At 46.4% G+C, this 16,480-nt stretch overlaps 1 protein-coding gene across 1 annotated transcript in view; it reads right to left on the reverse strand.

The window, feature by feature from the left end:
* The window catches only part of ACBD3 (acyl-CoA binding domain containing 3), a 40,988-nt gene extending 26,393 nt beyond the window's left edge, over nt 1-14,595 (reverse strand). Inside the window, exon 1 of the mRNA XM_058669260.1 lies at nt 14,191-14,595. Within this exon, the coding sequence (XP_058525243.1) occupies nt 14,191-14,479 (289 nt within the window). The 5' untranslated portion in view covers nt 14,480-14,595. The remainder of the gene's footprint in view (nt 1-14,190) is intronic.
* Between the last annotated feature and the right edge of the window lie 1,885 nt (nt 14,596-16,480).

The raw sequence follows: 16,480 nt of genomic DNA on the forward strand, positions 1-16,480 counted from the left end.
TGGTACCAGGCCTGGCATAGCAAGCTAAGCCTCTGCCTGTGCTGCTGGTATCCCAACTGGATGCCAGTTCAACTCCCAAATCCAGTTTCAATCCAGCTGCCTGCTAATGTGCCTGGAAAAGAAGTGGAAATGACCCAGAAGTAGCTCCTGGCTTCTGGCTTTCTGGACCAGCCCAGCTCTGGCCACTGTCGCCATCTGAGGAGTGAATGTGCAGATCAAAGATCTCTTTGTCTCTCTTCTCTCTGTAATCCTACCTTTAAAAAAACAAATAAACAAACAAACAAACAAAAAACCCTTAAAAATAAAGGAAAGTGCCCGCCTGGGAAAGCGATTAGGATACAGAAGGTGGGAAAAACAGGGATGGTTATTTTTCATTACGAATTTTATGGTACAATTTGACCTTTTCAATTGCTTTGATTTCTACTTTGATAGAATTGTAAACGGAATAAATTCATACACTCAATTTCAGTTACAAAGATATTCTGACATGCAGTCAGCAGAATCTGGTCCCCTATGTGTATGTCCTAATCCCTGGAACCCATATGCATGTTACGGTAGGGGAACCAAGGTTGCAGCAACTTTACCTAAATTACCCTTTCATGTGCAACGTAATCACATGAGTCCTCATAGATGGAAGAGGAAAAATAATCAGAGGCCAAGGTGAAGATGCTGGATTGTTGGTTTTGAAAATGGAAGATGAGGGCCCAGCGGCGTGGCCTAGCGGCTAAAGTCCTCGCCTTGAAAGCCCCGGGATCCCATATGGGCGCCGGTTCTAATCCCGGCAGCTCCACTTCCCATCCAGCTCCCTGCTTGTGGCCTGGGAAAGCAGTCGAGGACGGCCCAATGCGTTGGGACCCTGCACCCGCCTGGGAGACCCGGAAGAGGTTCCAGGTTCCCGGCATCGGATCGGCGCGCACCGGCCCGTTGCGGCTCACTTGGGGAGTGAATCATCGGACGGAAGATCTTCCTCTCTGTCTCTCCTCCTCTGTGTATATCTGGCTGTAATAAAATGAATAAAATCTTAAAAAAAAAAAAAAAAAAAAAAAGAAAATGGAAGATGAGGCCACAAACCAAAGTGCACAGTGCTCCCTTAGAACCTGGATGAGGCAGAAAAACAGATTTTCCCCTGGAGTCTCTCCAAAGAACAAATCCATGCTGATGTGGTGATTTTATTCCAGGAAGATCCATTTTGGATTTCTAACCTCTATTAAGTGTTTAGGCTGGTTTTAAGCCGCTGAATTTTGGTAACTTGTTACAAGGGCAAAAGAAAACTAATTCAACATACAAAATACATCTTCCCAAATAACAATACACACAGTATCTATGTTATTATCTTATTGAATCTACAAATATTTAACTTTAAACTTCTCATAAGATAACACAAACAGCATGTTAAGGGGGCTGGCATGGTAATGCAGCAAGCCAATCTTCTGCCTCCAAGAACTGACATTCCATACGGGTGCCAGTTGGTGTCCCAGCTGCTCCACTTTCCGTCCACCTCTCTGCTTGTGGCCTGGGAAAGCAGTGGAGGGCTCAATCCTTAGACCCATGCTCCCACATGGGAGACCTGGAGGGGCTCCTGGCTCTGGATCAGCTTGGCTCCGGCCATTGTGGCCATTTGAGGAGTGAACTGCGGATGGAAGCTTCTCTCTATAAAATCTGTCATTCAAATAAAAATTGATATATTTTTTTTAAAAGTAGCTTGCAAATAGTGTTATAGTTTATTACCAAGCCCAAAGCTCTGAAAGATAATTACCTTCCACGCAAAATTGATTATACAAAAATTATGCTCACATTTCAATTGCTAGCTTATAGGAGAAATGTTTTCACATGCTTCTCCTCTCGGGAAGTAATTTTAAGTGGATATATCACATTCATATCATTATTTGCTTAAATGAATGCTATAAATCCAATGGGTTGGAAGACGTATTAAACACAGGTGACTGAGTTGCAAAACCACAGTTCAAATCCCCTCTATATATCCATCCGCCAGTAACCTACGCTTGAATTTCTGGTGATGGGAAGTCCTGTCCCACAACAGTCTACTCCATTGCTGGGTAGCTGAGTTGGGATCTCTCATTTCTATCCAGAGTCTATTTCTTGTCCATAGCATCAGATAAAACACTTCCTACAGATCAGACCTCAAAATAGTCACAAAATACTCATGTCATGTCTGGGTTCTCAATCCTGCAGGCTAACCACCCCTTTAATTCAATCAAAACTCACAATGACCAAAACATAAGCCCCAGCTTCACTATTTAAGTATACAATAGGAGAAAAGTCATCTCACTTTCCCGAATCTCAGATTTTTTATTTAAAAATGTATTTATGGGCCCGGCGGCGTGGCCTAGCAGCTAAAATCCTCATCTTGAACACGCCGGGATCCCATATGGGCGCCGGTTCTAATCCCGGCAGCTCCACTTCCCATCCAGCTCCCTTCTTGTGGCCTGGGAAAGCAGTTGAGGACAGCCCAATGCATTGGGACACTGCACCCATGTGGGAGACCTGGAAGAGGTTCCTGGTTCTCGGCATCGGATCGGCACAGCACCGGCCGTTGCAGCTCACTTGGGGAGTGAATCATTGGATGGAAGATTTCCTCTCTGTCTCTCCTCCTCTCTGTATATCTGACTTTGTAATAAAAATAAATCTTTAAAAAAATGTATTTATTTATCTGGAAGGCAGAATTACACAGACAGAGGGTGAGACAAAATGTTTTTCCATCTGCTGGTTCACCCCGCCAGGCTGAGGCCAGGAGCCAGGAGCCAGGAGCACGGAGCTTCCTTCGGGTATTGCATGTGGATGCAGGAGGCCAAGCCTTTAGGTCATCCTGTGCTGCTTTCCCAGGGGCACTAGTAGAGAGAGATGGAGCGCGAGTGGATCAACCAGGTATCAAACTAGCACCCATTTGGGACCTGCACATAAAACTGCAGACATTGGCTTAACCTACTATGCCATATCACCAGCCCCAGAACCTCAGTTTTTCCATCAATAAAACAGACATACTACTCTCTTAGAGTTCTTGTGAGGGTGAGAAATCAAAGTTCCAAAGTCTTTGTATAGAGTCTGCACACAAGACACACTGACTCAACAGCAGCCATTATACTAACCACTGCATTCCCCCAACACAAGTTGATCTCTCTGAGGAGCCATATTTTGACCTTAACCTTAAAAGATAACACCTCCAACTGAAAGCAGTGTCTAAGACTGACGGGCCAGATGAAGAGTGCAACAGCCTCTCTTCCCTCATCCACAGTACCACACTGCTATCGCAGCAGAAGCCCAAAATCACATCCATTTCCTTTCAAGGACATACTTCCACTGTAGCCTCACAGGAGGTACACTTTGATAAACCCATCTCTTAAGAAATATTAAAATCAAAAGCACATTTCTGGGCCAGGAATAATGGCTCAGTGACTAAATCCTCGCCTTGCAAGCACTGGATCCTATATGGGTGCTAGTTTGTGTCATGGCTGCTCTATTTCCCACCTAGTTCCCTGTTTGTGGCCTGAGAAAGCAACGGAGAATGGCTCAAAGCCTTAGGGATTGGGTCCGGCGGCATGGCCTAGTGGCTAAAGTCCTCGCCTTGAACGTGCCAGGATCCCATATGGGTGCTGGTTCTGATCCTGGCAGCTCCACTTCCCATCCAGAACCCTGCTTGTGGCCTGGGAGAGCAGTCGAGGACGGCCCAAGGTCTTGGGACCCTGCACCCGTGTAGGAGACCTGGAGGAGGTTCCTGGCTCCTGGCTTCGGACTGGCACAGCACCGGCCGTTGCGGCTCACTTGGGGAGTGAATCATCAGATGGAGGATCTTTCTGTCTGTCTCTCCTCCTCTCTGTATATGTGATTTTGTAATAAGAATAAATAGATCTTTAAAAAAAAAAAAAGCCTTAGGGATCTTGTACTGGAAGAAGCTCCTGGCTTCAGATTGGCTCAGCTCCACTCGTCATGGCTATTTGTGGAGTGAAACAATGGATGTAAGATCTTTCTGTCTTGCCTTCTCTCTATAAATCTGCCTTTCCAATAAAAATAAATCAATCTTTAAAAAAATATATATTTCCCCCACGATGGATTGGGAAAATAAAAACTGATACATTATGAAATACTTAGGAAATTATCTAACAGGTACCAAGTACTTCGTAAATTTTTAAAAAAGAGTTATTGGAAAAGGCAGAGTTTGGCAGGGTGAGAGGAGGGGGAAGGAAAATGAGTGAGTGAGAGAAAGATCCATCTTCCATCTGCTGGTTCACTCCCTAAAGGGTTGTAATGGTCAGAGCTGCACAAAGCCAAAGCAAGGATCTCTGGAACTCCATGCAGAAGCCCTAGGTGAATAGTGGGGAGCTGGAAGGGAAGTGGAGTGGCTGTGCCTCAACTCAGTGCTCATATGGAATGCCAGCATTGCAGGGGACAGCTTAATCTGCTATGCTTCAACGCTGGTCCCAGTACTGAGTATATTTTAGGATTTTACACTCCCCATCAATTCAAACACTCCATAATCAATCCTTACTGATTTCTCATTAGCAATAACATATACAGCTAGAGAACATCAACAGCTACATAATCTGCAAAGAATTTACATTGTTTTTTTATAATTCTTACAACCCTTTGAGCTTAGAAAGACACAAAGAGCTTAAAGAATTAAGAAGCAGGGTGAGGGGGGAAACATCCCAGAGCATACCTTACTAAACAAATAATGAGTCACAGTGGCTCTCAGTATAGTTAAATCTAAAAAACTAAACATCTCATTGTGGGTGTTGGTTATATGCCCACTTTGTGAAAATTCACCAAGCTACATACTTAAGATCTATACATTTCTCTTCATAATTGAAAAAGGGAGTCCTCAGGCAATACTGAAATAATTAAAATACATATACAGGGGCTGACATAGTGGCACAGCTGGCTAATCCTCCTGCAACACTGGCATCACATATTTTGTCCTGGCTGCAGAACTTCTACCATCCAGCTCCCTACTTACGACCCAGGAAAGCAGCAGAGAAAGGCCCACATGCTTCTGTACCTAAGAGGGAGAACCAAAAGAATCTCCTGGCTCCTGGCTTCAACCGAGCTCACCCTTGGCTGCTGCAGCCACTTGTGAAGTGAAGCAGCAGATGGATTCTATTGCTGTCTCTCTTTCTCTGTAAATCTGCCTTTCAAACAAAAACAAGTAAGTCTTAAACACATACACACAGAGTGCACTAACTCCAAAGAAACACTATTACATTACATTCTATACTATTACAAAAGACAAAGAAAAGGAAAAATAAATTCAAAATTCACAGATGTTTCATTGTAATAAACTTGAAACTATCTGTGCCTAGACCATTTAAGTACAGGAAACACACACTAATTATATAAATTACCAACAAATACATGACAGCTGTATAATATCTCAAAACATTTCTGAAGTCATTTGTAAAAGTTCTTGCAAATGTTTACAGTTAAAGAAACCAACAGGAAAAACAACCATTTCAACTGTCACTGCCATTATTATTATTCTCTAAACATGTAACATTCTAATACACTGGATATAAGCAACAGTAATATTAGTAGAACTAGATTACCCCATAAAGAGACGGCCCAAAACTTTAGTTCCTCCAAATCCAACCACAGATTTGTGTGTGTGTGTGTGTGTGTGCACGCATACAAATTTGAAAGAGTTACAGAGAAGGCAAAACAGAGGGAAGCGAGATTTTCCACTCCTGGTTCACTCCTCAAATGGCTGCACTGGCCAAGACAGAAGCCTGGAACTCCATCTGGGTCTCCCCATATGGGTGGTAGGAGCCCAATTAATTGGATCACCCTTTGCTGCCTTCTTAGGCACCACAGCAGGGAACCAGGTTGGAAGTAGAGCAACTGGGACTTGAACCAGAACTCATACTGGATGCTGGCGTCACAAGTGGCAGCTCAACTAAATGCACCACACCACCAGTCCCAGTTTCCCTTCACACAGGACACCCTCAAAACTACTCCCTCCCACCTCCAACACCTGTCTACTGACAAGGCCTTGAAGTAACAACCAATTCAGTCAACACTGAGCACACACTCCTATCACTCAGAGTAGACAGTTTCCCCACACTTTATTTTTTACAGATATCTGGGATGTTCCATAAAATGATCACACTTGAAAAAACAGCTTGATCTTTCCATCAGCCCTCAATTTTTTCCAAGCAAATATATTAAAGAAATTCCCAAATGCAGTAACACAGCTGAAGATAAGTTTGAACACCACTAAAAAAGCAGGGTTTACATTCACTTTTCACCTCCATTAATCAGAAGTCTTTGCAATCAATCTGAGAATCAATCAGGTCTCTTACTCCTAGGGCAGGTTTTTTTTTTTTTTTAAGATTTATTTATTTTTATTGGAAAGGCAGATCTACAGAGAGGAGGAGAGACAGAGAGGAAGATCTTCCACCCGCTGATTCACTCCCCAAGCGGCCGCAACGGCTGGAGCTGAGCCAATCCGAAGTCAGGAGCCACAAGCCTCCTCCAGGTCTCCCACATGGGTACAGGGTCCCAAAGCCCTGGGCCGTCCTCTACTGCACCCACAGGCCACAGGCAGGGAGTTGGATGGGAAGCAGGGCAGCCAGGACTAGAACTGGCACCCATATGGGATCCTGGCGTGTTCAAGGCGAGGACTTTAACCACTACGCTATCACACCAGGCCCAGGGCAGGTTCTTCAAACGAGAAATGGGGATAACAGCCCCAGAGATGGGCTTAGAGGACTAAGAAAACAGTGTTATACACAGCCTTCAGAAGAATGAAAGACATTTACTGAGTATCTGCTTCATAACTATTGGCAATCATTAATCTGGAACTTTAAATTAATGTTCTGTGCTGTCATATAGTGAGCTGGTGCCATCTGTGATACCAGCATCCCACACGGACACCAGTTATAGTCCTGGCTGATCCACCTCTGATCCAGCTCCTTCCTAACACATCTAGGGAAGCAGCAGCAAGGCCCAAATACTTGGGCCCCTGTAATCCACATGCAAGACCCAAATGGAGTTCCAGGTTCCTTCCATAAACAAATCTTTAAAAACAACTGATGCAATACTAAAATTAAAAATAAATAATAAAAACAACTGATGCAAACAATTTACCATCTTAATTTAATGAGGCAATAAAGTACTAGAGAAGGGAAAATCTATCCAAAGAACTCTAAAAACCAAAATACAATTCCCCAGGTTAACTCCACCCAAGAAGTGTAAAGCTTATATAGTGAAGTGAGCCCATTTGGCCCCTAACCCAAAAGGTAAGACTATCCACTTTAATTGTGCTAACACAGAATGAGGAACTTTGTTCCTTCATTTAAAAGCCTTCCAAGGTACCCTATCTCAACCTCACAGAACAGCGAAACTATTTACAATGACATTCCCATTCTCCCAGGACGGGAACCCAGCTCACCTTTCCACCTCTCTGCACCAAGCTGTCTACTGCTGCCACACAAGCTGACCCTCTAGAATGCTATGTGCTCCCTCAGTCCTTCACACTGCAGCTGTCACTGAGCCTGACTCCTCCTCTGCACTACAAGCTCCATAACAGCAATAACAAATAAAATCATAGTGGTAACCCAACATGAAAATTTTTTTCCAAAATAAGAATTCAACAGGGGTCAACAATGTAGCATTACTACTTAAGACACCACCTGGGACACCAGCATCCCATATAGGTGCCAGTTTGAGTCCCAGCTGTTCCATTTCTAATCCAGCTACCTGCTAATGTGCCTGGGAAACCAGCAGAAGATCACCCAAATGCTTGGCCTGTGTGTTCACGCAGAGACCAAGATGAAGCTCATGGCTCCTGGCTTCAGCCTGACTCAGCAGATAGAAGACTGATCTCTTTCTTTCTCTTTTAAACAAATAAAATCTTTTTTAAAAAATAAAAAAATTCAATAATGTTTAAAATTTAGCAGGTGAAGTCACAGGTTGTGGTTGAGAACCTGCATTTTCCTAGTAACATATTAATCAATACCATGTCAGTTAAGGCCATAATGTTGTAAATGGTTGGAAATATTATGTTGGGGCTTTTAATTGATTGGGATGATAATCTGCCGGCTCTACCTTCAGACCAGAGATGGTCTCACCAACAAACCACTAAAATTTAGAAGGAAAATCACTAACTTACATTTCCTCATATGTAGAGAATGGAATTGACAAATGTTTATTTTGCTGTAAGCTCACCCATACATACCCACACAATCCTGAAATCAATACAAGAAGCCTTCAAAAATCTAAGCATATGAAAAAACTGCACATATTTCCAGTTTTTCTGCTCCATAATGAACTTGTCTTTCAACTTCACATTTCCATGAACTTTTCTGAGATACCCTGTATTTTCTTATATTGTTTTTGCTTTGCCTTCAGAAAACCAAGAGTAGGTAGTTGACATAATGTGTCTAGTCACTGGCCTAGGACAACCATAATCAAGGAAGGAACAAAAAACATGATTCCTGATTGCCAATCCAAACTATTCAAGAAAAAAAAGCTTTCAAAATTCTTATTCCACAATGATTCCACAAAATGTATTTTTCTTACAATTCTTGACATTCTAATGCAAAACTCATAAAGTAATGATCTATTAGAAGCCCTCATTAAGACTGATTAAAAAAATGCCAGGAATTCTCAAGATTTCACACATTAAAATAAAGTCTGCCACTGCCACAAGGCAGTGAACGAGTCCTCGGCCTCACCCAGGACCCAAGAGAGCTCTTTCCTCAGGGTAAGTGCACCATGAGGGAACTTGGGAACTGGGTTAAAATTCCTGGCTCCGCCCAGCTGCTAATATCTTGCATCTGGGTGAGTTTGGGAGGGGTTCGGGCCTTGGGTTTGGGGGCAAGTGCCGCTCCTCACAGTGTGGCGGCTGTGGGGGGTGCCCCTGCCAAGTCGGACCCAATGCTGGGGGCTCACACCAAAGACACTGCCGCAAGGCAGTGAACGAGTCCTCAGCCTCCCCCAGGGCGGCCAGTGCACCATGTGGTGCCAGGCTTTGCCTGCTGGCCGCCCCGCGGCAAACTCTGGGGTTTTTAAAGATATGTTTGCTGCCTGGGGACACCTATGACTAAGTCCAATTTTAGTGTAGGTGAGTACTGAATCTTGGGTGATTCCCAGTGACAGGGTCATAGATGTTTTAGGCATGCTTGGGGACTGAGACCTGGTGGTTTGGAGGGAAGTCCCCAGGAGACAATTACGGTTAGTCAGATACACCAACCCAATTCGGAATACAGAAATGGCCTGTTTGCCTAGAACATCACTGATCGTCACACACCAGCCCACACCAATGCTATGGATGGGAGCCTCTTTGGCAGTGATGGGTACCATTACCCTACTGTTTGATGGAGTGGTGGAGTGGTCACATTTGGCAGGGTCAAGACTCTATCCAGCACGCGAGAGAACTTGGTCTGGGGGTAGACTCTATGGGGTTGTGTGGGCCCAACCCTGTGGAAATACAAGTTCCTCTGGTTAACTCGCAAGCTGGGGTTGGGATGGACTAAGCTAGATGTGACCATGCCACCTGCCATCACACACGGGTGCAGGAACCCAAAACAGTCAGTGCAGGTCAAGGCAGCAGCACCTGAAAGTGCATCCTTTAACAGGATGTGGGGTGGGCCTTGCTGCCACTGGAAGGGGACAGAATGGGCAGGGCTGAACAAACCTTAACTCACAAGAAACAACAGAAATCAGGTTGGAGCACAGGTCATGCCAAGTAGCTCCTGGCACTTACTGATCTGCGTAAGACAGGGATGATAAGTCACAGAATCTAAGGGGACAGGACAAGAGAGGGGCTCTACCAAGTTGAATCAGAGCAACCACTGGCCTTCACGAGATCTAAGGCTGGGAATAGGCCCGGTTGGGCAGCTAAGGGGATATTCTAGCTGGGTTGAGTTTCCCACCAATGAGCGCATGGGCTGTAAATGGGGCTGCGTTCCGATCAGGATACGAGTGTAATCCCACTTGGCACAAGTGTGGACTGGGAATGGAAGCACCAAGCCGGGCCACACTCCAACACCATCTGGTGCTCTGCAGGACCAGGGGAAATGTATGACAGACTAGGCTAGGTCTCAGCCCTTACTGAACCTTGTGTAAGCTATATGGGGGTATGGAAGAGCCATGGCTGGGTTGAAACATCCAACAATAAGAACCAGATTGGGTTGAAGAACAGTCAGGAAACACCACTGTTCCTGCTAGGACAGGAGGTAACTGAACAGGGCTGGCTCATGGACCTACTGGTATGCGCGAAACCTGACACTGGGAGAATTTCTGATGGAGGAGCCTGGGCAACTCTTCTGGCAGGACACAGTCCCTGCAGTTAAGCGCAAGAAGCACAATAGGAAACAGCCCAGTACAGGCTATGGAAATTATCCCACTGGCATACACATGGCATAGATTGGGGGCAGACCAGGCTGAACTTATTCACATCACCCGCTGGTGAGTCCGAGCGCCAGAACAGAGTGTGGGTCGAGCCAGGTTCGGTTGTGACACATACTAGTACACAATAAGGAATGCCAAGGTAAGATGAGCCGTACCAGATGTGGTTGCAGCGCCCAAACAGCACATGTGATAATCAGGGGGAGGAGGCAAAGCTGACAGGGGAATGTGGGCTCCCCTGCTGGACAACTACTTCCATTGGAAAGCGTGAGTCGGGATGGGGGCAGATCAGAATAGGCAGGGCTGTTACACCTGTGGGCCTCAAGTGGGCTAGATAGGGGAAGGGCCACGGTGGGCTGACTGTTTCGACTGGTGCAAGCAAAAACTAGAGTGGGTGAGGGTTGGTTGGGCTAGCCGCAGTACTAGCTGGCAGAGGCTGGCACTTGGAGCTAATTCTGTCAAGTCAAATGCCAGAACTACCTGGAGAGTGCATAATCTGGGAGTGAGTGTGGCCTTGAAGGGAAATAGTGGGCACCTGCTTCGGGGCTACCACTCTCATTGGACCACACGAACACCAGGACAGGGGCAGGGGTGGCTGTACAGAAGGGCACCTGCCAGTAGGTGTGTGGGCTAGACAGTAGGTTGGTTAGGTTGAGCTGGGCTTCAATGCCCACTGACATGTGCGAGAGCTAAACAGGATGTGGGACAGACTTGACAAGCCTGTGGTGCGTACTGGCAAGCATGGGAACCAGGGTAGGGGGCAGAACTGGTGGGGGTTATGGGGAGTTGCCCCAACCAGGTTGCAGCTCCAACCGGTTTGCGTGAGGACCGAGTATGAAGTGGGCAGGATCGAACTGGACTACAACACCCATTGGTTCACGAGGAAGACAGGCCTGGAAACAGAATGAACCCAGCAATCCCAACGACCAGCATGAGCATAAGCTGATTGGTGTGATGGACGGTGTCAGACTCTGTACTAGCAAACTCGCGCAAGAATCAGGCCTGGAATCATCTTAGATGAAGTTTCTTTGGAGATCCCTCCAACTGAACTGCTGATCTTAGAACCCCAACCATGAAGAGACTGTCAGCCAGTGGATTCTGAATAGGGTTCATTGCGATTGGAACTGAGAGATTGGCAGCAATCCAGAACTGATGAACTATCAAAACCGTATGAGCAGGACCCTCAGAGCGTGCCTCCCGTTGGGGATCTGGGATGGGTGGGAGGTTGGATGGGGCTTTTCCCTTTGTTTTTTTCCTGACCCCAGATACAGGGTAAAATGATATTGATGTGGAAACAATGGTATTACCCACTTTCACCCTGTAGCCCTTGACAATTTGTTCCCTAATCAACTAAGTAAGATTATTAAAAAATAATTAAAAAAAATAAAGTCTGCATTACTTGGCTTGCTCTCCTTTCCATCATTAGTCTGTCTTTACATCCTTCCGGTTAGCATTCCCAGAGCTGGCAGCCTCTTCACTGCTCTCGGATGTAATGATACAGGCAGAAAGGCAGATTTTAATTGCCAAACAGCCATCCTCCTTCTAAACCACTTGGATGTGGCTCTGGTGCTGAATTTAAGTGAGCGAATCATATCTTTCAGTGTAGCTTTTTCTCTAAGCTGATTGATAATTGGCCCCCAAATTATGGGTTCGCTAAAATTTTTGCCACTCAGCAGATGATTTAAATAATGAACACAAACATGCTCAAATAATCTCATGGGTTAAGCCACTGAACCTGAAATCTGAGATACCAAATTTTTTTTGGAATCCAGCTCTAAATGTACACGTGAAACTAGCTGGGAAAAGTTAACCATCTGAGAGTTGATGTGGTAACCAGAACCAAGCTTCCTGAATCTCACAGCAATGTGATGCTTACTGCACCTTATTCAATGTTCTTTCAAAGAATATATGACTACCTTCAAACAAGCAAGGACAGAAAATGAAATTACTCATTTCTGTTAGTCATGACAAAAGTGAAGAATGTTAACTTGGTATTTTTAGATTCCCAATCTCTTCTACAAGGTAACTGAACCTTTAAAAGTAAGTTCCAATCCATAATGATGTAAATTTTTGGTGATGGTATGTTGGAACTTTCAATTGACTGAGATGATACTCTGCTGGCTCTGTCTTCAGACCAGAAAGGATATACCTAAGAAGCCGTTGAACTTGACTGGACAATAAGATGCTGGACTCTATGTTTGGTATACGCTTGCAATGGGGGAATCTCAACTGAACTTGAGCTGTGGTTATGCAACAAGGTGGAGGAATCCACCATGGTGGGAGGGTTTGGGGAGGGGTGGGGAGAACCCAAGTACCTATGAAACTGTGTCACATAATACAATGTAATTAATGAATTAAAAATAATAAATAATTTAAAAAAGTAAGTTCCAAGAATAAAAAGTTAAAGTAGAATACAGATGAATTGTGCAGAAACTACTACATTTTTATACTAGTGGGAATATAGAGTCATTACTACAACAAACTTTAAATTCCAGCCAGGGAGACAGTCCACCTACAGTGCCAGCATCCCCTGTGAGCACCACTTTGAATTCTGGTAGCTCCACTTCCAATTCAGCTCCTGGATACTGTGCCGGGGGAACACAGCAGAGTTTGGCCCAAATGCTTGGGCACCTGCACCCACATGGAAGACCTGGAGAAAGCTCCTGGCTCCTAGCTTCATACTGCCCCAGCTGTGGCCACTGCGGCCATTTGGAGAATAGACCAGAGGATGAAGATCTCTGTCTTTCTCTGTGACTCTGCTTTTCAAATAAACAAACTGCAGCCGGATAAGCAAATAAATGGCAGCTAAAGATCAAGTGAATTCAAAACCCAGCCACTACCAATTTCTGAAGCTAGCAAATACACTGAGGGCTGAACTTACTGTGCAACGAAAAGGAATAGTTCAAGGATAAACTTTTTAACGAGAAAGAATGTAGAATATTTGAATGTTCTGGAAAATTTTAACAATCAATCATTCTGAAAGAAAGAAAAAACTAGCCTATATCATTACACTGAACTATTCAACTTCAGTTAATAAAATACGGACTCCAAAAGGCACTCCCTCTGGGGGAAGGTGTCATGAATAAGCGGTTCTGGAATGTATGTGAAACCTAGCAACCCCTTTTAAAGTTTCCTGTGCAGATGTCTCGCTCCCTGCCCCTCCCCCCACCAAGAGGGCAACATCTTTCAGAGTCAAACCCACAGCCCTCTCAGTAGTGTTTCCCACTAACAGCATGTGACTGCTATCGCCACCATTGCACCCAGTGAAACAAACACATCACACACCACAGCCTTGCTCCGAGACAGGAGACAACGAACGACTCATTACACGAAAAGCACAGAATGCACTCTTCCATGCCGCCGCCAAGTTACTAGAAGGTAGCGGACCTCCCGCTCGGCGCAGCCTGACCAGCCAGAGGGAGCACCAGAGCTGCCTCGACTTCCAGCCCTACTACATCAGTACTGACAGCCGACCAGCTCCTATCCGGGGGTGCCTGGGAAGCTATGTGGGGGGACCCACGGATTTCTTCCGCTCAAAGAAAAGCGGAGAAATCGGTGCAATCTGATGTAGCCACCATGGAACACAGAAAAGTATCGGTTACAAAAAAAAAAAAAAGGCAGCCCCAAATCCAGAAGGGGCTCGCCGGGGCTGGGGACCTGGCCACTGGACATCAGGGACGCTAGGCTAGTACCCCACGCCCTGATCACCTCGGGAGGGCAGGACGCGGACGGTCCCGCAAAGGGTGTGACCCAACCAGCGAGCTCGCAGTGACAAACTTCGGGGACCCAGCCAAGGACGGCGGCCCAGCGCGGCGCCGGCCGGCTCACCTCGGAAGAAGCGCAACGCCAGGCCGTGGAGCTCCTCCAGGCCGAAGCCCCAGCGCTGCTCCAGCCGCCGCGCCTCCTCAGCCGCGCCCCCAGCCGCCGCCTCCCCGGGCTCCCCGGGCTGCTCTCCGCCGGCGCCCGGCACCCGGCCGGGCCCCGCAGGCGGAGGCGGCAGCGGCGGCGGCAGCAGCAGCGGAGCGCCCTCCGCGCCGGGCCGCTCCTCCGGGTCTGGGCTCAACGTCAGGCCGTCGACGGACACCTCGAGTCTCTCGGCGTTCAGCACCGCCGCCATCTCCGGCTGCTGCGCCTCCTCCGCGGGGCACAGGCGGCGGCCACGTATCGACTTCCTGCTGACCTCCAACCTCCGCTTACCGACACCGGAACTTCCGCTGCTGAGACGGCTCTGGAGCTCCAGAGTGGGGCTGGAGCCTGGGGGCCCGCCCCCTCCGGGTAGCCCGGCCACGCCCTCTCAAGCCCGCCGGCCACGCCCCCTTGGCGAACGCCGTTCTAGACCGGCCTCCCCGCGCCGGTCTCCTCACAGCCTTTGCTCGACCCCGGTTCTCCGCGACCGCACGGTTCGTCCCGGTCAGTCCGCGGCTCCCACGGGTCCAGCCGGGGCGGGGTGGGCCCGGCCGGGTCCAGTAGGCAGTCTTCACCGCTGTGCTAAGTTGTTTGTGGGGCAGAGCCCTTGTGCCCAGCATGGTTTGGTTTGGTTTAGTCTCCCTTGGAGAAAATGCCAGGCCAATGCCAGTTCTTTTCAGTGGAGACCCGAGCTGAGGATTCATTGCGTTTTCCTAGCCTGTTGCAGACAGGAAGATGGTGGCTTTGCAAGAACTGAAGCTCATAGAGTTAAGGGGACTCTTTAGAGGGGGAAAAAAGTATGAGATGAATAAAAAAATTCCTTATATACTTAAAAATCATAAATAGCCTGTTAAACTAAAACACACACACAAAGACCACCCCACCTTTTTTTCCCCCTAAGAGGCAGAAAGAGAAAAGGAGCTCCCATCCGCTGGTTTGTTCTAAAATTCCAGCAAAGTCTGGGGACTGGGCCCAGTGTCCACTGGGAGCTGATGTCCATGCAGGACCCCCACGTGGGCGGCAGGAACCCAATCACTGACCTGCACTGCCTTCCCCAGGGCCTGCCCTAAGGAAAGCACCCTCTGTGAGAAGGAAGCCCCCACCCTTCATTGAACCGCCACACCCAACACCAACATGCTGTAATATTTGTTCACTGCCTGGTAAGTTGCTGTAGGATAACCCAGAAACAAGACTGAAGCTACCAGTCCACGTATTCCCTTGACTGTGAATTAGACTCTGGGGCACCGACTGAATAGGATCTTTTCTTTATGTGTTTTGGCTGCATACTTTTCATCACTTTTCCGATGGCAATTACTTCATAATATTTTCTATAAAGAAATGTGATAAATCGGTTTTTTTCTCTGGCACAATTGATTACATTTGTTTGTATTGATAATTATTTCCTTATATGGGAGCTCATTTCTTTTTTAATGACCACGTAAGTCAGTTTTATTGCAAACACAGTGTTTTTGTCAAATTTTATTTTAAATCTTTGCCCAACATCGTTAGGAATTGTTTTTTTTGTTTGTTTGTTTGTTTTTTAAGATTTTTATTCATTTAATTACAGCCAGATATACACAGAGGAGGAGAGACAGAGAGGAAGATTTTCCGTCCAATGATTCACTCCCCAAGTGAGCCGCAACGGGCCTATGCGCCGATCCGAAGCCGGGAACCCGGAACCTCTTCTGGGTCTCCCACGCGGGTGTAGTGTCCCAATGCATTGGGCCATCCTCAACTGCTTTCCCAGGCCACAAGCAGGGAGCTGGATGGGAAGTGGAGCTGCCGGGATTAGAACCGGTGCCCATATGGGATCCCGGGGCTTTCAAGGCGGGGACTTTAGCCGCTAGGCCACGCCGCCGGGCCCAGGAATTGTTTACTACTATAATTTTCATGATTTTGTGACTATATTAAAATTTACATGAGTAAAGTTGAACCTCTCTCCCTTTATTTTTGTATGCAGCCATTGCCTATTACTGCACTGTTTAATAGCAGCATTAAACCTTTCATTAAATTAAAACTGTTCTCTCAAAAATGAATAAAATATTGAAAAATTATGTACACATTTCTCTCAGTTTCACAAGTCATAACTGATATTTCTACTTAATTTTTAGAGTGAACTGTCAAGTTTGGGAAGATCTCTATCAAACTTTCCTCGTATCCATAAAAGCTTTAACATTTTAGAGTTCTTTGGCTATTCCTTGACAAATGTGTG

The sequence above is a fragment of the Ochotona princeps genome, chromosome 10, assembly GCF_030435755.1.
Source record: "Ochotona princeps isolate mOchPri1 chromosome 10, mOchPri1.hap1, whole genome shotgun sequence".
Lineage (NCBI taxonomy): Eukaryota > Metazoa > Chordata > Mammalia > Lagomorpha > Ochotonidae > Ochotona > Ochotona princeps.